At 44.4% G+C, this 21949-nt stretch overlaps 2 protein-coding genes across 14 annotated transcripts in view; one reads left to right on the top strand and one right to left on the bottom strand.

The window, feature by feature from the left end:
- Positions 1 to 18062, top strand: part of LOC118363609 (LIM and calponin homology domains-containing protein 1-like) — a 160025-nt gene extending 141963 nt beyond the window's left edge. For 8 of the 13 annotated variants that reach the window (XM_052488438.1, XM_052488437.1, XM_052488445.1 and 5 more), the window contains 17 exons: positions 125 to 285; positions 523 to 1009; positions 2012 to 2314; positions 2856 to 2967; positions 3267 to 3397; positions 4188 to 4293; positions 4533 to 4613; positions 5281 to 5312; positions 5909 to 6031; positions 8922 to 9014; positions 11638 to 11802; positions 12129 to 12226; positions 12385 to 12555; positions 13926 to 14009; positions 14683 to 14791; positions 15303 to 15405; positions 15808 to 18062. In XM_052488438.1, coding sequence (XP_052344398.1) covers positions 125 to 285; positions 523 to 1009; positions 2012 to 2314; positions 2856 to 2967; positions 3267 to 3397; positions 4188 to 4293; positions 4533 to 4613; positions 5281 to 5312; positions 5909 to 6031; positions 8922 to 9014; positions 11638 to 11802; positions 12129 to 12226; positions 12385 to 12555; positions 13926 to 14009; positions 14683 to 14791; positions 15303 to 15405; positions 15808 to 15833 — 2385 coding nt within the window. In that variant the 3' untranslated portion in view covers positions 15834 to 18062. The remainder of the gene's footprint in view (positions 1 to 124; positions 286 to 522; positions 1010 to 2011; positions 2315 to 2855; positions 2968 to 3266; positions 3398 to 4187; positions 4294 to 4532; positions 4614 to 5280; positions 5313 to 5908; positions 6032 to 8921; positions 9015 to 11637; positions 11803 to 12128; positions 12227 to 12384; positions 12556 to 13925; positions 14010 to 14682; positions 14792 to 15302; positions 15406 to 15807) is intronic. The other 5 variants (XM_052488443.1, XM_052488439.1, XM_052488440.1 and 2 more) reach the window with 5 other exon arrangements.
- Positions 18063 to 18215: 153 nt separating this feature from the next.
- Positions 18216 to 21727, bottom strand: LOC118363610 (paired mesoderm homeobox protein 2B-like). The gene is made up of 3 exons (XM_035744665.2): positions 21124 to 21727; positions 20284 to 20471; positions 18216 to 19909 (listed from the first exon to the last, which is right to left on the bottom strand). The coding sequence occupies exons 1-3, from the start codon at positions 21362 to 21364 to the stop codon at positions 19478 to 19480; spliced, it is 861 nt and encodes a 286-aa protein (XP_035600558.1). The 5' UTR covers positions 21365 to 21727; the 3' UTR covers positions 18216 to 19477.
- Between the last annotated feature and the right edge of the window lie 222 nt (positions 21728 to 21949).

Raw genomic sequence — 21949 nt, 5'->3', positions numbered from 1 at the left:
CACACACACACACACACACACACACACACACACACACACACACACACACACACACATACTAATACACTTACGCACACTCACTCACACGTTCATGCACTCATACAGTGACGTGTCTGTGTGTTAGGACCTAGCCCGGTGGAAGAGTCGCAGGAGAAGCGTCTCCCAGGACCTGATCAAGAAGGAGGAGGAGAGGAAGATGATGGAGAAGCTGATGACGGGCGAGGGAGGGGCCATTTCTCAGAGGAGGAAGAGTATCAAGACCTACCGGGAGATCGTGGAGGAGAAGTAGGTCACAAGGCCATTTTAGGTCAAACCCTGCTTTCCATATGGTTGGTTGCCTCAATTTACAGTATTGCCCTATACCTACTCTCATGTTTCTTATATCCTAGCCTGTTGTTTCTTACCGCATCCTGGCTTTTTAAAAATTTATTTTAACTGCATCAGGAGATCAGTAGCAATGTACAGAAATGTTTCAACAACAGTCACATGGCCCTGTCTCACCTTGTCCTCCTCCTTCCCTAGGGAACGTCGTGAGAACGAGCTCCGCGAGGCCTACCAGTCGGCCCGCACCCCTGAGGAGGCAGCGTTGGTCCTCCACCGCTACGCCCAGCGCTTCACCATCAGTGAAGCGGTGCTGGAGCGCCTGCAACTGCCCAAGCTGCTGGACAGGAGCGTCTCTGAAGATCCCACCACTGCCACCAGCACACGTCTCCCCCTCACCCCCAGCTTCCGTTCTCCCAACTCAACCTCCCCGGAAGAAGATCCAAATGGCCCTCTGAAGTACCTGAGGCAGCAGTCGCTCCCGGCGCCCAAGTTTACCGCTACCGTCGAGGCCCAAGTGGTGGGGTTCCCCCAGGGTCAGTCTCATCGCCCCCAGATTCAGTCACGCACGCCTGAACGAAGCCCCTCTATCCAGGCTGCCTCGCCTAAATCTATTCCTTTGCTGACACCCAAGCCTTACATCCAATCCAAGGGCACGCAGATGCTGGCGGGACCCAAGCCAGGCAAGGTAAGGCACAAAAGGCAAGCTAATGGAGCAAGGGTTTTATCAGTGTTATCACTAGTGTATTTTTTCTATAAAATGGTGTGTGGGCCAGGGTTCAAATTACCAGGGTGTCGTGGGGTTGTTTTGCACTCCCGTGACAAATCAGGGCAGCTTTCCTGAAGTGTTACGATACTAAACAGATACTTAGATACTAACGTCCCCTGAAGTAGTTGGAACGTTTTGTTCAGCCTAGTATTCGCAGGGTACACCGACATGTATTATATGAAATGGTCCCTGATCTTGGCATTTACATTGGAATAGCAGACAGAAACCATGGCGATTGGGTTTCGGTTATTACGGGGACAAACCGGGGAGCCAGTTCTTTCCACTTTAGTGGCTGGAATGTCTTATTTGGAGCTGAGTGGAGCCTCCGTCTGAATGGGGGGGGGGCTCTGTTCCGTATTGACTTAAAAAGTTGACAAGTAGGCCCTCTCAATATGAAGTGGGTCTCCAGGCAGACAAAGAGGGCCACACAGACTGAGGGGGGGGATTGTGGGTAGTGAGTCCCCCCTCCATTCAACAACCCCCCTGTGCATCTGGAGTTAGCACTCGGCGCTCCTCACACATACATTACAGCCTTTCATTCAGTCCCAGCGTGTTATCAGGAGCTAGCTGAACAGCTAATAGGCCAGAGTTAACATACATGAGGTATGGTTTTATTTACAACATGGGGCAACTGCTGGTCTGGATGGTCTGGAATAGAACTGTCTGGTCATATTGCGGTCATTGCTGTGGAATGTGGTATTTGGGATGTTTCACCCCAGTTGACTGTTCTTGCGTTACTGTCTGATGGATATTTTTGGGGTGAGGATGCAGTCACAGTGTCTCTAAAATGGGGATTTAGTGTTTGATTTTTAGATTGAAATGCATCTTTGTGGAGTGTGCATGTGTTCATGTGTGTCCACGTATGTATGCGCGTGCTGTATGCATGTTTGTGTTCTTTAAGTCTTAAGTCTGTGTACTCAGGTGGACGGCTTGCTGCAAGTGAACGGCGACATGGGAAACGATGAGGTCACCACTCCAGAGAGAGACGGAAGAACCTCCCCTGTACGGTTCTACCCTTCCACTGCCACGCCTACAGCCTCCTCTGACCCTTCCGACACACCCCCATGTGTGGCCACTCCCCCACCCACACATAGCCCCTCCCCCAGGGCGAGCCAATTAACAGCCATGACAACTTTGGCACAGGGTGGCACAAGCACCGCAGTGCCACCTTCTTCAGTGCCAGGAGAAGCCGGCCCACCTAGCCGGCCCACCTCACTGCCCTCGGTGAGGCTCCAGTACATGCAGCCAAGCCTGCTTTGTTTATCTGAAAAAAATATATAAGTTATCAAAAGGGTGGTCATTGGATCCACGGGTCTGAATAGACCGCGTACCGCTAGCAGCATTGTAGCCACAGACTGTTAGCGCCACAGACTGTCAGCGCTAGCTGTCTCGTCTTTGTTTTTGAAATGTGCAATGAGCGTAGAAGGACGGATATGTGTAAGGAATTGGCAACGCCTTCTAATTTTGAGAAATAAGCATCTTCTTCGCCAGGTGGGCCACTTGATTTCAGCATCTAAACGAAGTGAACAGGCGTGTTTTTTCAATCAGTTGGGAGTCGGACAGGAAGGTGTCGTCGTAACAACATAAGTCTTGAAAACTGTTTGGTGAAAAGCCACGTATCAACCAGACCTGTGTGTTGTTCTTAGTCTGGCATGCAGTCATAGATAGGATAAAGCAACACTGAGTCAGATAGGTCATGACTTCAACAAAAGGAGTGTGGAGGATGCGGCAACAGAGTATTTCTTATCTTTGTGTGTCCCTGCAGGAGCTGCAGAGCACAGAGAGCATTGTGGAGGCGGGCGGCAGGTCTGCTGCAGGCCCACTGGGGGAGGAGCCCAACACGGCAGCGGCTGCAGTACAGCCCTCTCCAGCTACAGGTCTGTTCCTCTGGGTTACCTAGAATGCCGGTCTAACCTCTGCTACCCTGACACCTAGTGGTGACCATTTCTGCTGTTTTTTAGAACCCATCCAATCCTTTTGCTATTCAATATTCATGCTAGTCATGTATTACTCACTGTCTGTCTTGAGAATGAACACTTTAAGTTATTAAACAATTTATTCAACTTGGTCTTCCCATGGTTAACGTCACATTATGACCCCCGCTGTCTGGAACCTGTACTCTGATGCAGAACCTTGCTCTGATGCAGCTAAACATGTGTCTCTGTTTTGTTTAAAGACTCACAACGCGCTACCAAGGAACAAAGAGAAGTGTGTACGAATGCCACAGCGACCAGACCGAATGCCACAGTCCCCTGTCCTGTTCAATCAGAGCACGCAACACAGCAAGCTCAGCCAATGACTGCACAGGTGAGATCACCAACCAACCAATCAATGGCCCCAATGCTCCAAATAGTCAATCATTTGTGCCCTGCTTTACCTCAAGCACACTCTTAGACGTAAAGGAGCCTGGAAGAACATTTTAGGATTCTAAAAAGGGTCTTCGAGAAACTCTGTGTCAATGTTCAAACCTGAAATGTTTTGTGATGGGAGGGGTTCAATAGAGTACCACAGTATGAGTCATAATACCCATAAAACCTAGCAGTCAAAAGGGAAATGGTTCCAATCGTTTTTTCCCCCACCGTTCATTTTAAAAACACTTCAAATAAGTTTCATGTATGCTTACCCTGGTTGGAAATGTTGATAACCGTGTAAAATCTCTCTAGGACAAGGTGGCTTTTATCAATATTATTCGCCTGTATCTGAAAGCCACGCCCCTACTAAGCCTCCAGTCCAGGGTTCCTCCATGGAATTAGTTGTGACTCGAAGAACCGTGGAGATCTTCGAGGAACCCCTGGAGTTCAAAGAACCATTGCTAGTCAAGGGTTCATATGTGGTTATAGATGAGGGGTTCTTGGAGGAACCGTTAATGTTTCAAAGATTGCAGAAGCTTTGCCCGGGAGGGTGCAGCCCCATTTAACTTTCAGATAGAAATGCATTATGTACAGTGGGCATGATTCAATACTGTGTAGAATAGGGTATTGCATAAGCTATATAAATACAATTTATATCTGTGACATTCTAACTAAATATTTTTGAAATATTCCTCCTGGTCAAGTTTTGATCATTGTGTTTATGACTTTTCTGCTTCTGATCTTAGGTCAGTGAGCCCAGCCTGGAATTGTCTCAGAGTGCAGAGGAAGTTGCTGCCTTGGCTGATCCAGGACCTGTCAGAAACAAACCACCACGTGAGGCTCCCACAACAGGTAATCAAAATGTGTTTTCAGATGAGGATGAACCTCAAACGACCTTTTTCCAATAGTCTTTATTGTACACAGCCCTTTCAACTCTGCTATCACACACCCCAACTCTTTTGTTTCCCTTGGTTCTCCAACTTGCACTCTGTATTTTTTTTGCTTTTGATCTCTCTATCTATCCCCTCCTTTTCTTCTCCTCACCCCCTGCCTCCTTCCTTCCCCCTCCCCCCTTCTCGCTTGTGATGTAGAGCTGGCTAACAGTGCCAGTTATCCGCCAGAAACCGGCAACCCTAGGTTAGGCCTACGTTGGGAGTTCTTCGCCCCACCAGGTAAACTGCTCACTGAATAGTTGGGCTTGCCTTGTAACCCCCCGTTGGAGTTCACATACTCATACACTGTGTAGGGTTTCCTCAGTGCCTCCCCAGGGGCAGGGTGACGGCATTGGAAACCCATTTCTTCAATCTACTGTTTGTTTTTGTTTTTTTGTTTTATATTTGGTGTTCAGTGGATCCCATTATATTTTACATGAAGTTGGTATTATAATGTTGTACTTTTACTACATTAACAATATGTTAATTCAACATTGTTACAAGTGTAACAACCGTGCCACTACAGGTATAAGAACAACTCTTCGCGCAGCATTGTTGAATGTTCCCTTTTGCACAGACCATCTCCAAAATGGAAACTGGAATTGTTAGCTACTCAGTAATTAACAAAATACCTCACAGCTCGTGGTTTTTAAAGCAACTCAGTCTTTAACTTTATGCCTTACCACCTTGATTTGTTCCCTGCCCTTCTTTCACTTCATTCCCTAATTCCTCCCCATGACATTCATGATGGAAATAGCTTTTTCCCATGTGTTCACACCAAGACAGCGTAGTTACCAAATGAGATGATTTTTTAAAAATGCCGTGTCCACTCAGCATCAGTTCCTGTGTTTGACAAGATGTTTGTTTTCTAACCGTCTACCTTTTTTACTCTACTTCTGTTTCATAGAGGGGGAGGAGCCGAAGTGTGGTAAAGTGCCGGTAAGTAGATTGTGACGGCTCCTATAGTCTTTCCTGGTTGAGTTCTGAAGGTTTTTAAAAAATTGTTTCTCATCCGGTTGAGCCAAAATGTGTTCATTAGGCCACACGTTTCTTATTGGGCAAGTTTAGGTGATTCCCCGTTTCAGTCCATGTCAGAGAGTAATCTTCTGTTTTGTGCTGACTGAGCACAATCCTTTTGTTGTTTTTGTCATATATTTAGGACCTCCCTAAGACCCCAATGATTGATTGGTCATTCTTCATTGGCTCAACCTATTAAATGAGGATGATGTACAGAGTGCCCAGCATTGCTTTTCTCCTTTTCCCTTCATCCCCTCATCTTTCTTTTCTCTCTCCTTAGTAGGACTCCTTTGGCTAGCATGGAAATGGTGCTGTGGTAGATCAACTGTCTGTCTCCTCTCTTCCCTATTTGTGGATGTGTGTGTGTGTGTACTTCGGTTTGTGGGCTGGCGTATGTATGCATGCTTGTGTATGTGTGTGTGTGTGTGTGTGTGTGTGTGTGTGTGTGTGTGTGTGTGTGTGTGTGTGTGTGTGTGTGTGTGTGCGTGTGCGTGTGAGCCCCGGATGGGTCCTATCAGGTCACTCAGGTGTCATCCCCGGTAGTGATTCAGGCTAAGCGGGGTGACCGCTGGGCTTGGGACCCAGATGAGGAACGAAAGCGTCAGGAAAGGTGGCAGCAAGAGCAGGAGCGCATGCTTCAGGTAGCCTGAGTTGTGCTACTAAAGACAGAAACGCTAAGCCTGACTTAGCATGCTAAAGCTAGGCCTGAGTTAAAATGCTGCCTAAATATGTTAACAAAAGCTAGGCCTGAGTTAGCATTCTGCAAAAAAATATGTTAACGAAAGCTGATGCTTTATTGACGTTAGCAAAAGCTAGGCCTGAGTAAGCCTGCTGTTTACTGAATATAGGGTCTTCAGCCCCAGTTACATTTACCCAAAGCGGGTGCTTTCTATTAGCTTGCAGCCACATTTAAATGAACCACAATATTGCTTAGGCATCTGCCTGCTCTGAATCTGAAGTCGAACCCCAATCTGCTGCTCACTGCTGTGCAGACAGTGGCCACACGTGAGCAGCATTGCACAATAAACACTGTGTGCTATGGCACGTCCTGCATCTCACATTCACTCACCAGATCCTCAAATCTGTCGCCAGTCAACCTCACACTCCTCCTCTATCCACCCATCATAGGATGTGTCTCAATTCTCCAAAGTAACCTTCCTCACATCCTCACCATATTCTCGGATCTGTACAGAAGAAAGGGAGGAGATGAGGAAAGAAAGCCATTTAGCCTATTGAGATCCACCCACAGGGTTTGCTTGGCTGATGCATGAACCCTTGTCACCCTTGTCACCTTTGACCCCTAAACACCCTTGTCATTGTATGGTGTGTCTATTGCTTTGGTTGGCAGCTTTTTGCTGGTTGGTATTTTCTCTCATCTTTACACATTTCATCGTGCTTGCTATGTTTGTGTCTGCCCACTTTTTTCCAGTCACATTTTTCATTTTTCTCAATGGTGCTTCCTCCAGACCTGAACTGAGTTATGTATTGAGACGAAATCCAATGTGAATGGATAGTTCCCCTCAAAATCAAAGTTGGTCCGGTGTTTTCATATTTCAAAATGAGTCTGAAGTTGAGTCTTCTATATTTCACACCATCTGTTGCGGAGGTCTTTCAGTCCCACTTTCAACGAAGTACAACTGATAAAGGCTTTATATCACACTGAACAAAAATATAAACGTCACATGCAGCCATTTTAAAGATTTTACCGAGTTATCATTTATATAAGGAAATCACTATTGAATTAAATTCATTAGGCCCTAATCTATTGATTTTGCATGACAGATATGCATATGTTGGTCACAGACACCTTAAAAAGAAGGTGGGAGCGTGGATCAGAAATCCAGTCAGTATCTGGTGTGACCTCCATTTACCTCGTGTAGTAGCTCAACACATCTCCTTCACATAGAGTTGATCACGCTGTTGATTATGGCCTGTGGAGTGTTATCCCTCCTCATCAATGGCAGTGCCAAGTTGCTGGATGGTGGCAGGAACTGGAACACGCTGTCGTACACGTCGGTCCGGACCATCCCGAACATGCTCAATGGGTGACATGTCTGGTGAGTATGCAGGCCATGAAAGAACTGGGAAATGTTCCGCTTACGGGAATTGTGCACAGATGCTTGCGACATGGGGGCTGTACATTATCTTGCTGAAACATGACGTGATGGCGTCAGATGAATGGCACAACAATGGGCCTCAGGATCTCGTCACGGTGTCTCTGTGCATTCAAATTGCACTGATAAAATGCAATTGTGTTTGTTGTCCGTAGCTTATGCCTGCCCATACCATAACCCCACCGCCAGCATGGGGCACTCTGTTCACACCGTTCAGCAAACTGTTCGCCCCCACACAACACTGTACACGCTGTCTGCCATCTGCCCGGTACAGTTGAAATCGGGATTCATCTGTGAAGTGCACACTTCTCCAACGTTCCAGTGGCTATCGAAGGTGAGCATTTGCCCACTGAAGTCAGTCAGGACGCTGAACTTCAGTCCGGTGAAGACTCTGGTGAGGACGACGAGCACGCAAATGAGCTTCCCTGAGACATTTTTTGACAGTTTATGCAGAAATTCTTCAGTTGTGCAAACCCACAGTTTCATCAGCTGTCCGAGTGGCTGGTTTCAGATGATCCCGCAGGTGAAGGAGCCTGACGTGGATGTCCTGGGCTGGCTTGGTTACCGGTGGTCTGCGGTTGTGAGGCCGGTTGTACGCACTGCCAAAATTTCTAAAACAACGTTAGAGGCGGCTTAGGGTAGAGAAATTAACATTCAATTATCTGGCAACAGCTCTGGTGGACATTCCTGCAGTCAGCATGCCAATTGCACGCTCCCGCAAAACTTTAGACATCTGTGAGGTTGTGTTGTGACAAAACTGCACATTTTAGAGTGGCCTTTTATTGTCCCCAGCACAAGTTGCACCTGTGTAATGAGCATGCTGTTTAATCAGCTTCTTGATATGCCACACCTGTCAGGTGGATGGATTATCTTGGCAAAGAAGAAATACTCACTAAAACAGGATTGTAAACCCCTTTCAGTTCATGAAACATGGGACCAACACTTTACATTTTCGTTCAGTATACATATTGGCTTCATAAGCAATACATAAATGTTTCACAAATGATCTATAACCGTGTGTCGTAATCTTCAAATGGTGTATAACAATTCTTACTGTACAGTCAATGTCCGTGCCCCCATGGAACTCTAATTAGCATAATAAACACATTCCCATTCAGATCTGTCTGTTTAAACTAGAGATATATGTTGCATAGGCTGTGTCTCAATCCACCTCATCCGCCGATGTCGGCCTTCCGCAGCCAAGCTGCAGCGCGGATTGTCAGACCAAGAGAGGGTTAGCTAACATGCTAAGTAGTTACAAAGTTGTCTGTGATGAGATTGAAACATGCAACCTTCGGGTTTCTTGACGTTTGCGTTATACTGTATGTTTGACCTACCACTTTACTTTTGTTTGTCTCAAATCTCTCGTTGTCGTTGCTGATGAATGTATGCTGTCTCTCGTTGCCAACGACAACAGGAGAAGTACCAGCGTGAGCAGGAGAAGCTGAAACAGGAGTGGGAGAGAGCGCAAAGAGAGGTGGAAGAGGAGGAGAGGCGGTACCATGAGGAGGTGTGTGTTTGTGTGTGTTTGTGTGTGTGTTTGTGTGTGTGTGTGTGTGTGTGTGTGTGTGTGTGTGTGTGTGTGTGTGTGTGTGTGTGTGTGTGTGTGTGTGTGTGTGTGTGTGTGTGTGTGTGTGTGTGTGTGTGTGTGTGTGTGTGTGTGTGTGTGTGCTTGACGAAGATGGCAGGGTTGGGAGTGTGTATTTGCAGTGGTTGGGGAGTAGTGAACTACATGTAACGATGTAACTAACTACTGGAACTACACTACTTTTTATGAAAAAATAAAATAAATATGAGTGAAGTAGGCAATCATTTCCTTTCTTGTTTGGCATCTGTCCTGCCTAAATCTCACTTGAAACATTGTTTTTGTGTTTAAGGCTAAATGACACATTCTGTTAACATATGACCCCAAAGTGATCTGTTCTTGTAATTTTGTATTCTATGACATTTCAAATTGACATAAGATAGTTTTTCACAAAGTAATACTTTTTCAAAGTAACTTTAGTTAAGGAATCTATCTTCTTCATATGGATAGCTTTAGTGTAGCTTAACTTCTTGAAGTAGTTGGTAGCTTGGTTGTCTATAGTGCCTTCGGAAAGTATTCTGAACCCTTTTTGTTTGGTTACTGCCCATTTCTAAAATTGATTCAAACGTTTTTTCCCCTCATCAATCTCCACACAATACCCCATAATGACAAAGCAAAAACAGGATTTTATACATTTTTGCTCATTTATAAAAAATGTCAAATGTAAATATCACAATGTTTACGTAAGTATTCAGCCCTTTACTCTTTACTTTGTTGAAGCACCTTTGTCAGCGATTACAGCCTTCTACAGAGTCTTCTTGGGTATGACCCTACAAGCTTTGCACACCTGTATTTGGGGAGTTTCTCCCATTCTTCTCTTCTGCTCCTCTCAAGCTCTGTCAAGTTGGATGGGGAGCATCGCTGCACAGCTATTTCAGGTCTCACCAGAGATGTTCGATCGGGTTCAAGTTCAGGCTCTGGCTAGCCCACTCAAGGACATTCAGAGACTAGTCCCAAAGCCACTCCTGCGTTGTCTTTGCTCTGTGATTAGGGTCGTTGTCCTGTTGGAAGGTGAACCTTCACCCCAGTCTGAGGTCCTGTGCGCTCTGGAGCAGGTTTTCATCGAGGATCTCTCTGTACTTTGTCCCATTCAACTTACGTCATCTGCCTTTTACTGAGGAGTGGCTTCTGTCTAGACACTCTACCATAAAGGCCTGATTGGTGGAGTGCTGCAGAGATGGTTGTCCTTCTGGAAGGTTCTCCCATCTCCACAGAGGAACTCTAGAGCTCTTGGGTGACCTTCAGATTTTTGGTCACCTCCCTCACCAAGATCCTTCTTGGCGGCCAGCTATAGGTAGAGTCTTGGTGGTTCCAAACTTCTTCCATTTCTTCCATTTAACTTCTTCCATTTGAATGATGGAGGCCACTGTGTTCTTGGGGACCTTCAATGCTGCATAAATGTGTTGGTACCCTTCCCCAGAAGGGTACTAAAACACAATCGATACAATCCTGTCTCGGAGCACTACTGACAATTCCTTCGACCTCATGGCTTGGTTTTTGCTCTGACATGCACTGTCAACTGTGGGACCTTATTTCGACAGGTGTGTGCCTTTCCAAATCATTTACCAATCCATTTAATTTACCACGGGTGGACTAGAATCATTTACATTACATTTACATTTAAGTCATTTAGCAGACGCTCTTATCCAGAGCGACTTACAAATTGGTGCATTCACCTTATGATTTCCAGTGGAACAGTCACTTTACAATAGTGCATCTAAATCTTAAAAGGGGGGTGAGAAGGATTACTTATCCTATCCTAGGTATTCCTTAAAGAGGTGGGGTTTCAGGTGTCTCCGGAAGGTGGTGATTGACTCCGCTGTCCTGGCGTCGTGAGGGAGTTTGTTCCACCATTGGGGGGCCAGAGCAGCGAACAGTTTTGAATGGGCTGAGCGGGAACTGTACTTCCTCAGTGGTAGGGAGGCGAGCAGGCCAGAGGTGGATGAACGCAGTGCCCTTGTTTGGGTGTAGGGCCTGATCAGAGCCTGGAGGTACTGAGGTGCCGTTCCCCTCACAGCTCCGTAGGCAAGCACCATGGGCTTGTAGCGGATGCGAGCTTCAACTGGAAGCCAGAATCAAGATCTAGAAACATCTAGAAACATCTCAAGGATGATCAATGGAAACAGGATGCACCCGAGCTCAATTTCAAGTCTCATAGCAAAGGGTCTGAATTACTTATGTATATAAGGTATTTCTGTTTTTGCTTTGTCGTTATGAGGTATTGTGTGTAGATTGCTGAGGATTTGTATTTTTTTCTCAATTTTAGAATGAGGCTGTAACGTAACAAAATGTGGAAAAAGTCAACGGGTCTGAATACTTTCCGAAGCCCCTGTATGTATGTGACTGCTGACTGAAAACAAACTTGTTATCATCCTACCAGTGTCCTCCTACCTTTTCCCTACAATGACTCTTTCCCGCATTCTGCCTTCCCTCTCGCCCTAACTCCCTCCCTTCATCCTTCAATCTTCCCTCCTTCCCCTCCCCCTTTACCTCCCCCCCTCCGCCTTCTTTCATCCTTGCCTCCCTCCTTCCTTTCCTCCCTCCACAGGAGCGCAGGATACTAGAAGAGACTGTGGCCCCCCTGACCCCCCTCTCCTGCAACTTGCCCTCACCCATCCGGGGTGACGCCCCCACACCAATGGACCCCCAGGACACCATCGTCCGGTCGCTGGCCGACTGGGAACGCAAGCAGGAGCTGCTGGAGAGGCAGGGGGTGAGAGGAGACGTTATCTTGGGTTACCTTTGGAATCAATCTAACATTTTGAATGAGCCATTTTATTCAAGAGTAAATATCTGCAAAGAGGCAATGTGCTTTTTTGTTACACTGGATTTTAAGGTAATACAACTTGACACAGTTCAAATGCATTATACTCCGTGTATGAGTAGGGACGTGGACTTCAGTGAAATTGTGAACTAACCGTTTGAAGTTATTGAACAGCTAATATGTCCCATAAGGCAGTATGTTTTGTGTTTCAGTGGATTTTAGGGTGATTTGTAACTAACTCTTTGAAACGGCCTTTATCCCTCTTCATCCACCAGGGGAGCACAGAGAGTGTGGAATGGAAACGACAAGACAACGACAGGAGTAGTGACATCAGCACAGCGTCCAGAGATGAGAGCCTGAAAACAGCAGTTAGGTCAGTCTGAGAGCGTGTGCGTGCGTGTGCCCTTGAACCCTACAATGGGCGTGAAAATAATGACTTATTACCATGGTTCATTAATGACAAATGTTTTTAAAAATTGTACCCAAAGTGAAACTAATCAATCATTTAAGCAAACAATCAATCGCCCACAGCTCGATCAGCCAGAACAGCAGTCAGACAGACAAGCTGACTCAGAGTCTGAGGAACGGCCAAAGAGCACCTCCCGCCATGGCCCTGCCCCAGCCCCCCAGCAAGAAACAACATCCAGAGGTCTTACTAGACTGCGCCAAACCCAGCCAACAGACGCCCTCTCGGGACAGGAGGTATGTGGGGTGGAGTCAGGGTGCATCCGTGAGTGTTGAGTTTGTTCTATCATTCACAGGCTAATATACACTGTATCATGCAGAGAGGTTTCTCTTTTTGTTTTTAAGTGAGTTTATTGAATGCTACTCCACATCTTCTATCTGTTTGATGGACATGCCTTTTACCCAGGTGGCCTTGCCTCACTGTCATGATAAACTGTTCATCTCAAACCACCCACTCGCCCCTACCAACTCACTCGGAGGGCCCTCCGTTGTCACGTGTCGCTGATGAAAAACTCTGAGGGTGACTTCCAGAGAGGGGCGAGGGGGATCAATAAAACCCATCGACATTGGGACACACTGGTGACTTGAATGATGCAATTCGTGTTTCTACGTGTTTCTGCAAATCCAGCCTATCCTTTTACAAGACATAAAGCCCGGTAAACAGTTAAACATTTAATTTGGGAGGTATTTCATCTGTTACATGTCAAGTCTCTCAAAATCAGACATATAAACAAATTCACGTGGCATATAAGTTAGGCACCACTCTCCGTCATGTTGTTCTGTATAGGTAGAGTCTTGGTGGTTCCAAACCGCGCCTCGGTGCATGTCGGGATAGCACTTCGCTCTGAGTCATGCAGCCTTGCTGGCTTGGTTGAAGTGGCTGTCGCAGGGTGTAATTAGCCCCATGCACCCCATGCACCCTCGATGAGTTTTACTCCGTCAGCTTCGGGGCACTTGTGTATATGACGGAGGCACACGTGAATGAGCAAATGGAGGGCTGCGGGGAAAGGGAGTGATTTGGGATTTCAGTGAAGGCTTTATAGATTCATGACAACAGAGATGATATCTTTACAAATTCACAACAACAAAAAAGGTCCCTTATTTATAATTGTCCAAACCAATAAAAATGTAATTTTGTTGGTGGTTCAAAGAGATTGAAAAAAAAATAACAATAAAATAAGAACACATATTGGTAAACCTACTGCCTATAGTGCAAATGTGTCAAATGCAGCTGTAATTGCACACTGTATGGTCAACAGAATTGGCAACAACATCTGTATTTTCACCTATAACAGTGTTTCCCAACTCAAGTCTTGAATTCCCAACAGTGCACGTTTTTGTTGTCACCCCTGACAAACTGACCTGATTCATCATTGAGGGCTTGATGATTAGTTGACAAGTTAAATCAGGTGTGCTTGTCCGGGGCTACAAAAAAAATGTGTGTTTGGGGTACTCGAGGACTGGAGTTGGGAAACACTGACCGATTGAACCTCAATATTGTTTGCTCACCTCCCATACTTTTGATTGGTCCAATTCATACTAATGGATTCAATCATGTCCATGTTGCAAGGCAGGTCATCATGTTGCATGTTGCTCTTCATCTCCAGGTGTGGGTCTATTGAGACCATGGGGCCCAGTCCATTAAAGTCACCCACCACATGCCCATCCGACATGCCTCCATCTCCAAACAGGTATTTTGTCACATGTTGACATATTGTACACCAGAGGGCGCCAAACTCAGCTCCTTGAGACCACTCACTGCTGCGTCTGTCATGTGTTATATTGAGAAGGATATTGAACTTGCTGCAAGTGCAAGGTTTGATCTCTGTGAAAAGTAAGGCAATCATGTCAGTTCTATAGAAGACATTTCTGGTATCTCAAACTGGTATAACTGAGTCACATATACTGTAGTAATAAAACACACCCCCTCCTGAGTGGCACAGCAGTTAAAGGCACTGCATCTCAGTGCAAAAGAGGTGTCACTGCAGTCCCTGGTTCTAATCTAGGCTGCAACACGTCTGCCTGTGGTTGGGAGTCCCATAAGGTGGCACGCAATTGGCCCAGCGTCGTCCAGGTTTGGCCGGGGTAGGCCATCATTGTAAATAAGAATTATAATTATTATTATTATTATTATTATAAATAAGAATTGTTTCTTAACTGACTTACCGAGTTAAATAATGGTTACACATGTAGATTCATATGCTTTTACTACAGTATATGCGAGTCAGGAGGAATCTACAAGCCTCAATCCCTAAATGTTCCATTCCCTATCACTGGACCATACTTCATTTGGCAGCGCGGTCATTCAGTTTGTGCTGCTCAGTTGTCAATCTGTGTTAATCGGGACCATATTCTCCCCTGCAGGTCAGTGAGCGGTAAGAAGCTGTGCTCCAGTTGCGGCCACCCTCTGGGCAAAGGGGCGGCCATGATCATTGAGACCCTCAGCCTTTACTTCCACATCCAGTGCTTTAAGGTCTGTATCACGGCAGGCTGTGCTAGGCCAGCACCGTATCGTCACAGCGACACATCCATCCATAGGTAGTAGCCACAGGGCCATGACTAATGCACTTGATGATAAATTTCAGTCCAACCCCCCCAGATTCTCCTTGTTGATCTATAAGGATAGTACAGGGGCAAGTAAAATATCCCACCCAACCAATCAGAAGGCAAGGTGAAGGAATTATCATATTGCTTAAACCTTTTCGAATCCTCTCTCGTCAATACTTTAACCGATGCCGCCAGCTTTGTCGGATCAGTGATTACTACAAAGAAGTAAGGAAGGAATTATGCATTTTCAAGGTATTCAAACAAAGCCCATGTCTTACTTTGCTTCCACCTTCCTCCCTCTCTCTCTCTCTCTCTCTCTCTCTCTCTCTCTCTCTCTCTCTCTCTCTCTCTCTCTCTCTCTCTCTCTCTCTCTCTCTCTCTCTCTCTCTCCCTGTATTTCTCGCTCTCTTCCTCTTCCCCCTCTGTTCACCCTGCAGTGTGGGGTCTGTAAGGGGCAGCTGGGTGACACCACCACGGGGACAGACGTGAGGATTCGGAACGGCCTCCTCAACTGCCACCAGTGCTACATCCGCTCCCGCTGTGAGTCACAGACACACACACTCACATCCCCGCTTACACACACACACACACACACACACACACACACACACACACACACACACACACACACACACACACACACACACACACACACATATACATACTTAATAACACACTATCTCTCTCAAACTCACACATACAGACTCTCTCTCTTTCTCGCATACACACCTTTGTCTTCCTTGCTTTCACATGATAAATAGCTACATCACACACTGATTAACTTATTGCCCTTTTCACAGTATTAATTTTGCTGATACAGGAGTATAATTTACCAAATTGCCTCACAGAAATACATGTATTTTTCCTTAGTCCAATTGAATTATGATGATCATCTATTAGAGAATTTACAGTTGTGCTTAATATTGCTCTATTTCTTTACAGCAGCCGGCCAGCCAACCACATTGTGACGACATTGGGAAAGCACAAGGATTACGGAGAAATTGTCTCCCTTCTTTTTTCTCCAGTAATCGACATATGTGTGGAATGTGTCTTGTCTGTCAAGGCCTATGTTGGGATTTTTTGCAATATCTGCAATTCACATCCCATGACTTGATTGAAATGGGCCAAAATATTCCTGACCTTGGGAAATTGTGTGTGCATTGAATATTAGTGACTGATCGTAGTAGCCCTATGGATTTATATTGGCCCTGTATGATTACAGCTTTGAGCTTCTCATTTCCTCGTTTCTATATGCACCCACAAGCCCTTGTGAAGACGGTGGCCATTTTGATTCTGAGCTCTGATACTGTATATTTGGTGTAGACAGTATGACAGCCTCCATCACTTCCAAACTGAAAAGGAAACTCCTGAAAATACCAATGCAATGAAATCCAACAAACTGAGTTTGGGACTTAGACTAAATATGTGCTAATAAGAAAACCTTTTCTTTGAATCTCTTGTATGGAGGTTGTTAGATAGGCCTAATTAGTCTTTCGTTTGTAACTTCAGTTTTTAATTTGTTCCTTAAGAAGGTTGTCAAGATTTCGAATTAAAGTGTCAGGTAATTGTAATAGAAGTGCATTCCATTTTGATGACTTGAGGTCTTTAGGGGTTATTTCTTGATGGTCAGCAAAAGTCTTAGAAAAGCCTGATTTTTTTTTTTCCTCCTGATTTAGATTTTTGCTGAAACCACAATTAATCCAAACGCTGGTTTAAATTCTGGGAGTAAAATTGTTTTTCTGCCTTTCTTATATTTACCGGAAGCTCGAAAATTGGCTGTTTATCTTTTATTTATTCCCTATTGCTTTAGTAGCCTACTGGATTTTTTTTTTAAATATACCGCGCTGTTACTAGGATATACATTACCGTAACATCGCACTTTGGCCTGAAAAGGTCCTCCTTTTCTCTCTTTCTTTGCTCGAAACAAATATCCGCTTACAAAGTTAGACGTACTTGATTTTAGAGCAATAACAGGAACCGGTGCATGTGAACTGGATTGCGCTTGTGGAGGTTAACATGTGTCATTTAGTACGGATGTATGCTACTGTACTAAACCATTCGGTTTCCTCTTAACCAATTCTCTTTAGGAATGTCACGCTTGAAATGTCTCAAAACATGTGCCTTAGGTAAGCAGGTGATTGCACACGCCAGGGAAGGGAACCCAATTACGGTGTCCATTTAAGTATGACTGGTAAGAACGGGAGGTGTTTGTTCATTTGAGTATGATTGGGTAGGTTTTGGAGGTTTTTGTCGAAATAGCGCTAAAACACAGAGGACACTGCACCAGGACTTAAAATCGCCCCCCACTCCAATTTTTTGTTGTTGATATCCCCCTTTATTTTGGGGGGACTTATGTCAGAGCCTACCAAACCTTCCATTTGTTTTTTCGTGATTTCGTGACAGTGATGGTCTTTACAATTTAAACACGGAATTTAGAATACATCTAAGACGTATGGTGGAAGTATTTAATATCAGCCCTTAGCAACAACAACAAAAATGCCATTGTTTTTTTTTTTATTGTGTTTCCGTATGTTTTTATTGTATTATAATGAGTCTATATGCCTCTCTGCGCCCTGTTGACAGTGGTGACGATTTTGGTAAATGCTCAGCAATAGAAAACCATTTTCAACACACACAACAACAACAAAATCATTAGGCCTACCTGTTGCGTTGTGAAATAATGGCTAAAAATGGTCTTACGTGAGTAACATTTGGTTGGATATAAACTAAAGATCAGTGCCAGCAGTTTGAGAAGGTATACCAGTTGTGGATGTATGTTCAAATGGACGTAGGCCTATTCCAAATCATTTGCTATGTCGAAATAAATCCATAGCTTACTCTCGTATCGGATGTATGAACCATTCTCAAATGTAGCTTACAACTTTGCCCGTCTGGGTACATTTTTCTGACATACTGTATTTTTAAGCTTCGGTTCTGATTGTGTCTTTTTTTTAACTTTTACTTAGGAAATGAATAAATCTCGTCTAATTCTGCAGGGGGGGGGCATCTTTGAGACAGAAATATCGATATTGTCTTAGCAGGATGAATAGCTTGGGAATTATATTTTATGTCTAAGTTCTGTATTTATTGTAATATTCACCTGAACACTATCCGAATATAGATAAATGTGATGTTCAAATGCAATGGCTTTATAGTATACTGTATGTTTATAAATAAAATGTAACAAAATAATTGGACTTGTGGGTGTCTGTAGTTATATGATATTATGAAGTAATGTGCAAGCGTTTGGGCGATTCGGCTCAACTTGCCAGCGTGCGCTGTCCATGGTGCTGAAATCAATCCCCAGCCATTAGAATGGGCCACGGCCGCCAGAATGGTGTCTTTCAGTGTATTAGGTGACTTATATTATAGATGTGCATAGTAATACAAGATACTACAGAATCCATGACAAAAGTTATTAAAGAATGTGATTTAATTTGTGAGAACCAATATGTAAATTTGACGTGGATTAGGGAATCAGAAGATAATAGCAATTTATGTGCGAATTTGGTTAACCTTTTTTCAATATTTTCTATGCAGAATAGTAGCCTAAGGTGTTTGCTTACATGTTGTCTAAAGATGTACAAAGAGAAACATGACAAAGCCAATTTGATTATTATTTTTATCATCAACAACCATTTCAATGGTACACCTGGAAAACTATGTGAACATGTAGAAATATTTCCTTCTTAAATATAAGCATTCATTACCTACATATAAATAGCTTTCAAATCCTGGACAAAACATGTTACATTATGCTCACAAAATGGGGGAAAATATTATAAAATTGGACAGAAAAGACAACATGCAAATAAAAATGAAATAAATACAATGTTTGCATCCATTCCCTTTTTTTTTACGCAAAATAAATTCGCCAATTGTAACTTTGTAAAACATCAAAAAAGACTGTGATTCTACAAGGGGAGTATGGCCTATGGTCAACTATAGGATACAATAATACATATTAACGCTATACAATTTGAGCCACAAAAACACACAAAACAATTAGGCCTACTTATTTCTGTCAGCGGTGAACTGTTGTACTTTGTGCCTTTTTTTTGGAAATAATGCAAGTTCATTTGATATCAACAATTGGGGAAAAAAACTACATTCTTCATGAGCCCTGAAACAGTGACGTATAGGCTACTTATACTTAGCAAGTTGCGTCAGGAAAATGACAAAATAGTTGATGTCTCATTCGATAATAAGCAGAGATATTCGATATATCAAACAGCTTCAGTCAAATCAAAATGTCGGCAACTTAAAAAAAAAAATTTAAAAAAGGATTTGTAGCCTACAGTGTCGATATATTTTGACATCTGGTCCTATGATGGGACTGCGTATGAATGCGCAGCTGTTAGTGGTTACTTGAACCAGACAGTTATAAGTGCAGAATGACCACAATACCAGACGATAGCCGAGAAGGAAGGCGTGAGGCAAAAAAATAAAAGTAGTAATCTTCATCTTTTTACAACTGCGGTTATGATTGGCCTATCAGTGTCCTTCTGTCTGTCTTGTAACATCCTTCCTTCCACGGACTCAACACTCCTCGGTCACCGGAGTCAGTAAACCATGTTTCTCTTGTTGATTTTGTCAATGGGTCTCCGCTGTATTAGAACATGCTTGTCTTTACTAACGTAGCTTTGGCTCCGTTCTGTCTTTGCAAAGAGGACAGTACGCTGGCGAACGGTCCACCCAATGAGTCCGGGATAGAGGTGATGGTGCCGGGGGCAGAAGCCCAGCCTTGAATCGCTGTGTTTCCACACATGCCGGGAGACACTGATGTCTTCCCTTGGTCCACTTGTCCGTTTCCGCTGGAAATGTTGACCTGGCCACTGGTTGGACTGGGCCCGCTGCAGTTGGACGTCGGGACGGGGTTGGGCCCTGGTCCTCCGGTGCTGTCAGGATCGGTAGATTTGGTTTCTTTACTGTCCTCGTCCCTAGAGTCCGACTTCTTCCCGGAGCCATTCTTGGCAGCTGCAGCGGCAGCAGATGCCGCGCGCTCTTGCTTGCGGAATTTGGCGCGTCGGTTTTGGAACCACACCTTTACAACGAAAAACAGATCCAAAAGATTTAGACAACTGATAGTGAGCTTTTTTTAAATGGTCATTAAATCAAATGGGACTACTGTATATGTAAATGACTGAAACCATTGTCATTCTGTCAATATTGGATGATGCAATATGATACTGTATCCGCATATTGACCGTCGGAAAACAACCCTCAAATGTGTAGTTATTCACATATAAGCATACAACAGTGTAAGCCTAGGGGTTCTGTATGGACCTGATTTTGGCAAAATGCGTAATAAACCAAATACCATTTTTTTTAACACCAAAATAATAGTAGGGAGCCTTGTTCGTAATGACTCGAGTGCGCTTGGATGAGGTGAGGATAGCGCCGGATATCATAGCCTACCTGTACTCTGGCTTCAGTCAAATCGATTTTGAGCGCCAGCTCTTCTCGTGTGTAGATATCCGGGTAGTGGGTCTCAGCAAAAACCCTCTCGAGCTCCTTGAGCTGTGCGCTGGTAAAAGTGGTCCGAATGCGCCTCTGCTTTCTCTTCTCGTTCAGTCCACCATGATCCGTAAAGAGTTTGTAAGGAACTGGGGGAAATAAATGTCAACATTAAACTTATTTGCAATGGCAATAGCTATAGAGTAATGGAAAGATTTGATCATATGTAATTGCAATGTTGTCAGATTAAAATCAATCCGAAGTATAATGATTCTGTTGAAAATCGGGTTATGTTGTTATTGTATTCTATAATCTGTTAGATTTCTTGTGGATTAGTGCTAAATTGAGACCAGTGATGAAATGTAATGTGGTTAATTGTAATGGTAAACTAATTCTTGCTTTGATATTGGGGTTCAAGTTTGGAAACTTGTCATAATGTTGCCATCTGTCCCGGTAGTTGCTATTGTAACTCCAATTCCGTGTCAATAATGAGCTTTAGTCTTTGGTTATCTAATTATTTTCGAAGCTTTATGTCTCATCGCAAAGTAAATAAATTATGCCTATCATTTTGGCAGCTTAAGATAATTTTGTTGGCGGTTTGGGTGTGACTGGTATAGTGTAACCCCGTAACTGAATTACCGATTGCCTGCAATCGCTTCTAACGTGATAAATTATTTCATTTGTGTAAGCAAATTTCGTTTGGTAAATACTAAACACATTTCCATTTTCAAATGCAATCAAGACGTCCTATATACCCGGGTAGAGAGCGTGGAGTGGTGGACAAAGTTGGCGGTTGCTTACCTGCAGCGTACGGGCTGCTTTGGTGGTCCCGCAGGGTCCCCAGACTGCAAGACCCCGGCGTGAGCGACGGGCAGCCGGAGGTTGCCCCAAACGTGGTCCTGATCGGATTGTACTGAAACCCACTGGCTTGACTGCACGAGCTGAAGTCCGCGTAGGCTGATGCCAAGCTCGACGTGTCCATCCCGGCCATACATGACTCGTAGGCAGAGGAATTTAAGTAAGAATACTCCATTTTATACATTTGAAAAGGCTCCGTGGATAAAGAAAGCCGCACTTCCCAGGAAAAATGATAAGAACGCGAGATATGTTGGGGAGAAATGAATTGCTTGGATTTGACTGTTTTGGAAAGAGGCCGTGGGTAGATGTGCACTGCTCAGCGCCTGCTCCAAAACTGGCCTCCTTTATAGGAGCTTCGCCCTGTTTTATGAAAAGCCCCCTAAGAGCCGCCTAGCCTCAGGTCTCTAGAGCATATAGTCCTCATAATAAACTTGGCTCTTTCCGCTTGGACAATAGCAAAGCGTTTGGTCTTATTGCTAGCGCTTTTTTACATGACAATAACTCATCAGTCTATTGGGCTGGCACTGTGGGACCGCGCTGTCCAACCTCCCTATCATTGATCCCCTGCATCTCTAATTAGAATTTAATACCACGCCATTACGAGCCAAGCCCCCCAGCGCGCTATCCACCTCTCTCCTTTCTAACCACCATCTTGCCCTTTAATTCAATCACACCACTTGGAAATAATGAAAGTTGGGTGACGATTCTCCCTGATCCAATTTTCCCCAAGCTTTTAAGCCTTTTAACCGACCGTATACCTTGGGCAGAA

The sequence above is a fragment of the Oncorhynchus keta genome, chromosome 30 (genome assembly GCF_023373465.1).
Source record: "Oncorhynchus keta strain PuntledgeMale-10-30-2019 chromosome 30, Oket_V2, whole genome shotgun sequence".
NCBI classification, from domain to species: domain Eukaryota; kingdom Metazoa; phylum Chordata; class Actinopteri; order Salmoniformes; family Salmonidae; genus Oncorhynchus; species Oncorhynchus keta.
The sequence above is the reverse complement of the archived record's forward strand: the minus strand, read 5'-3'. Positions and strand labels throughout refer to the sequence as shown.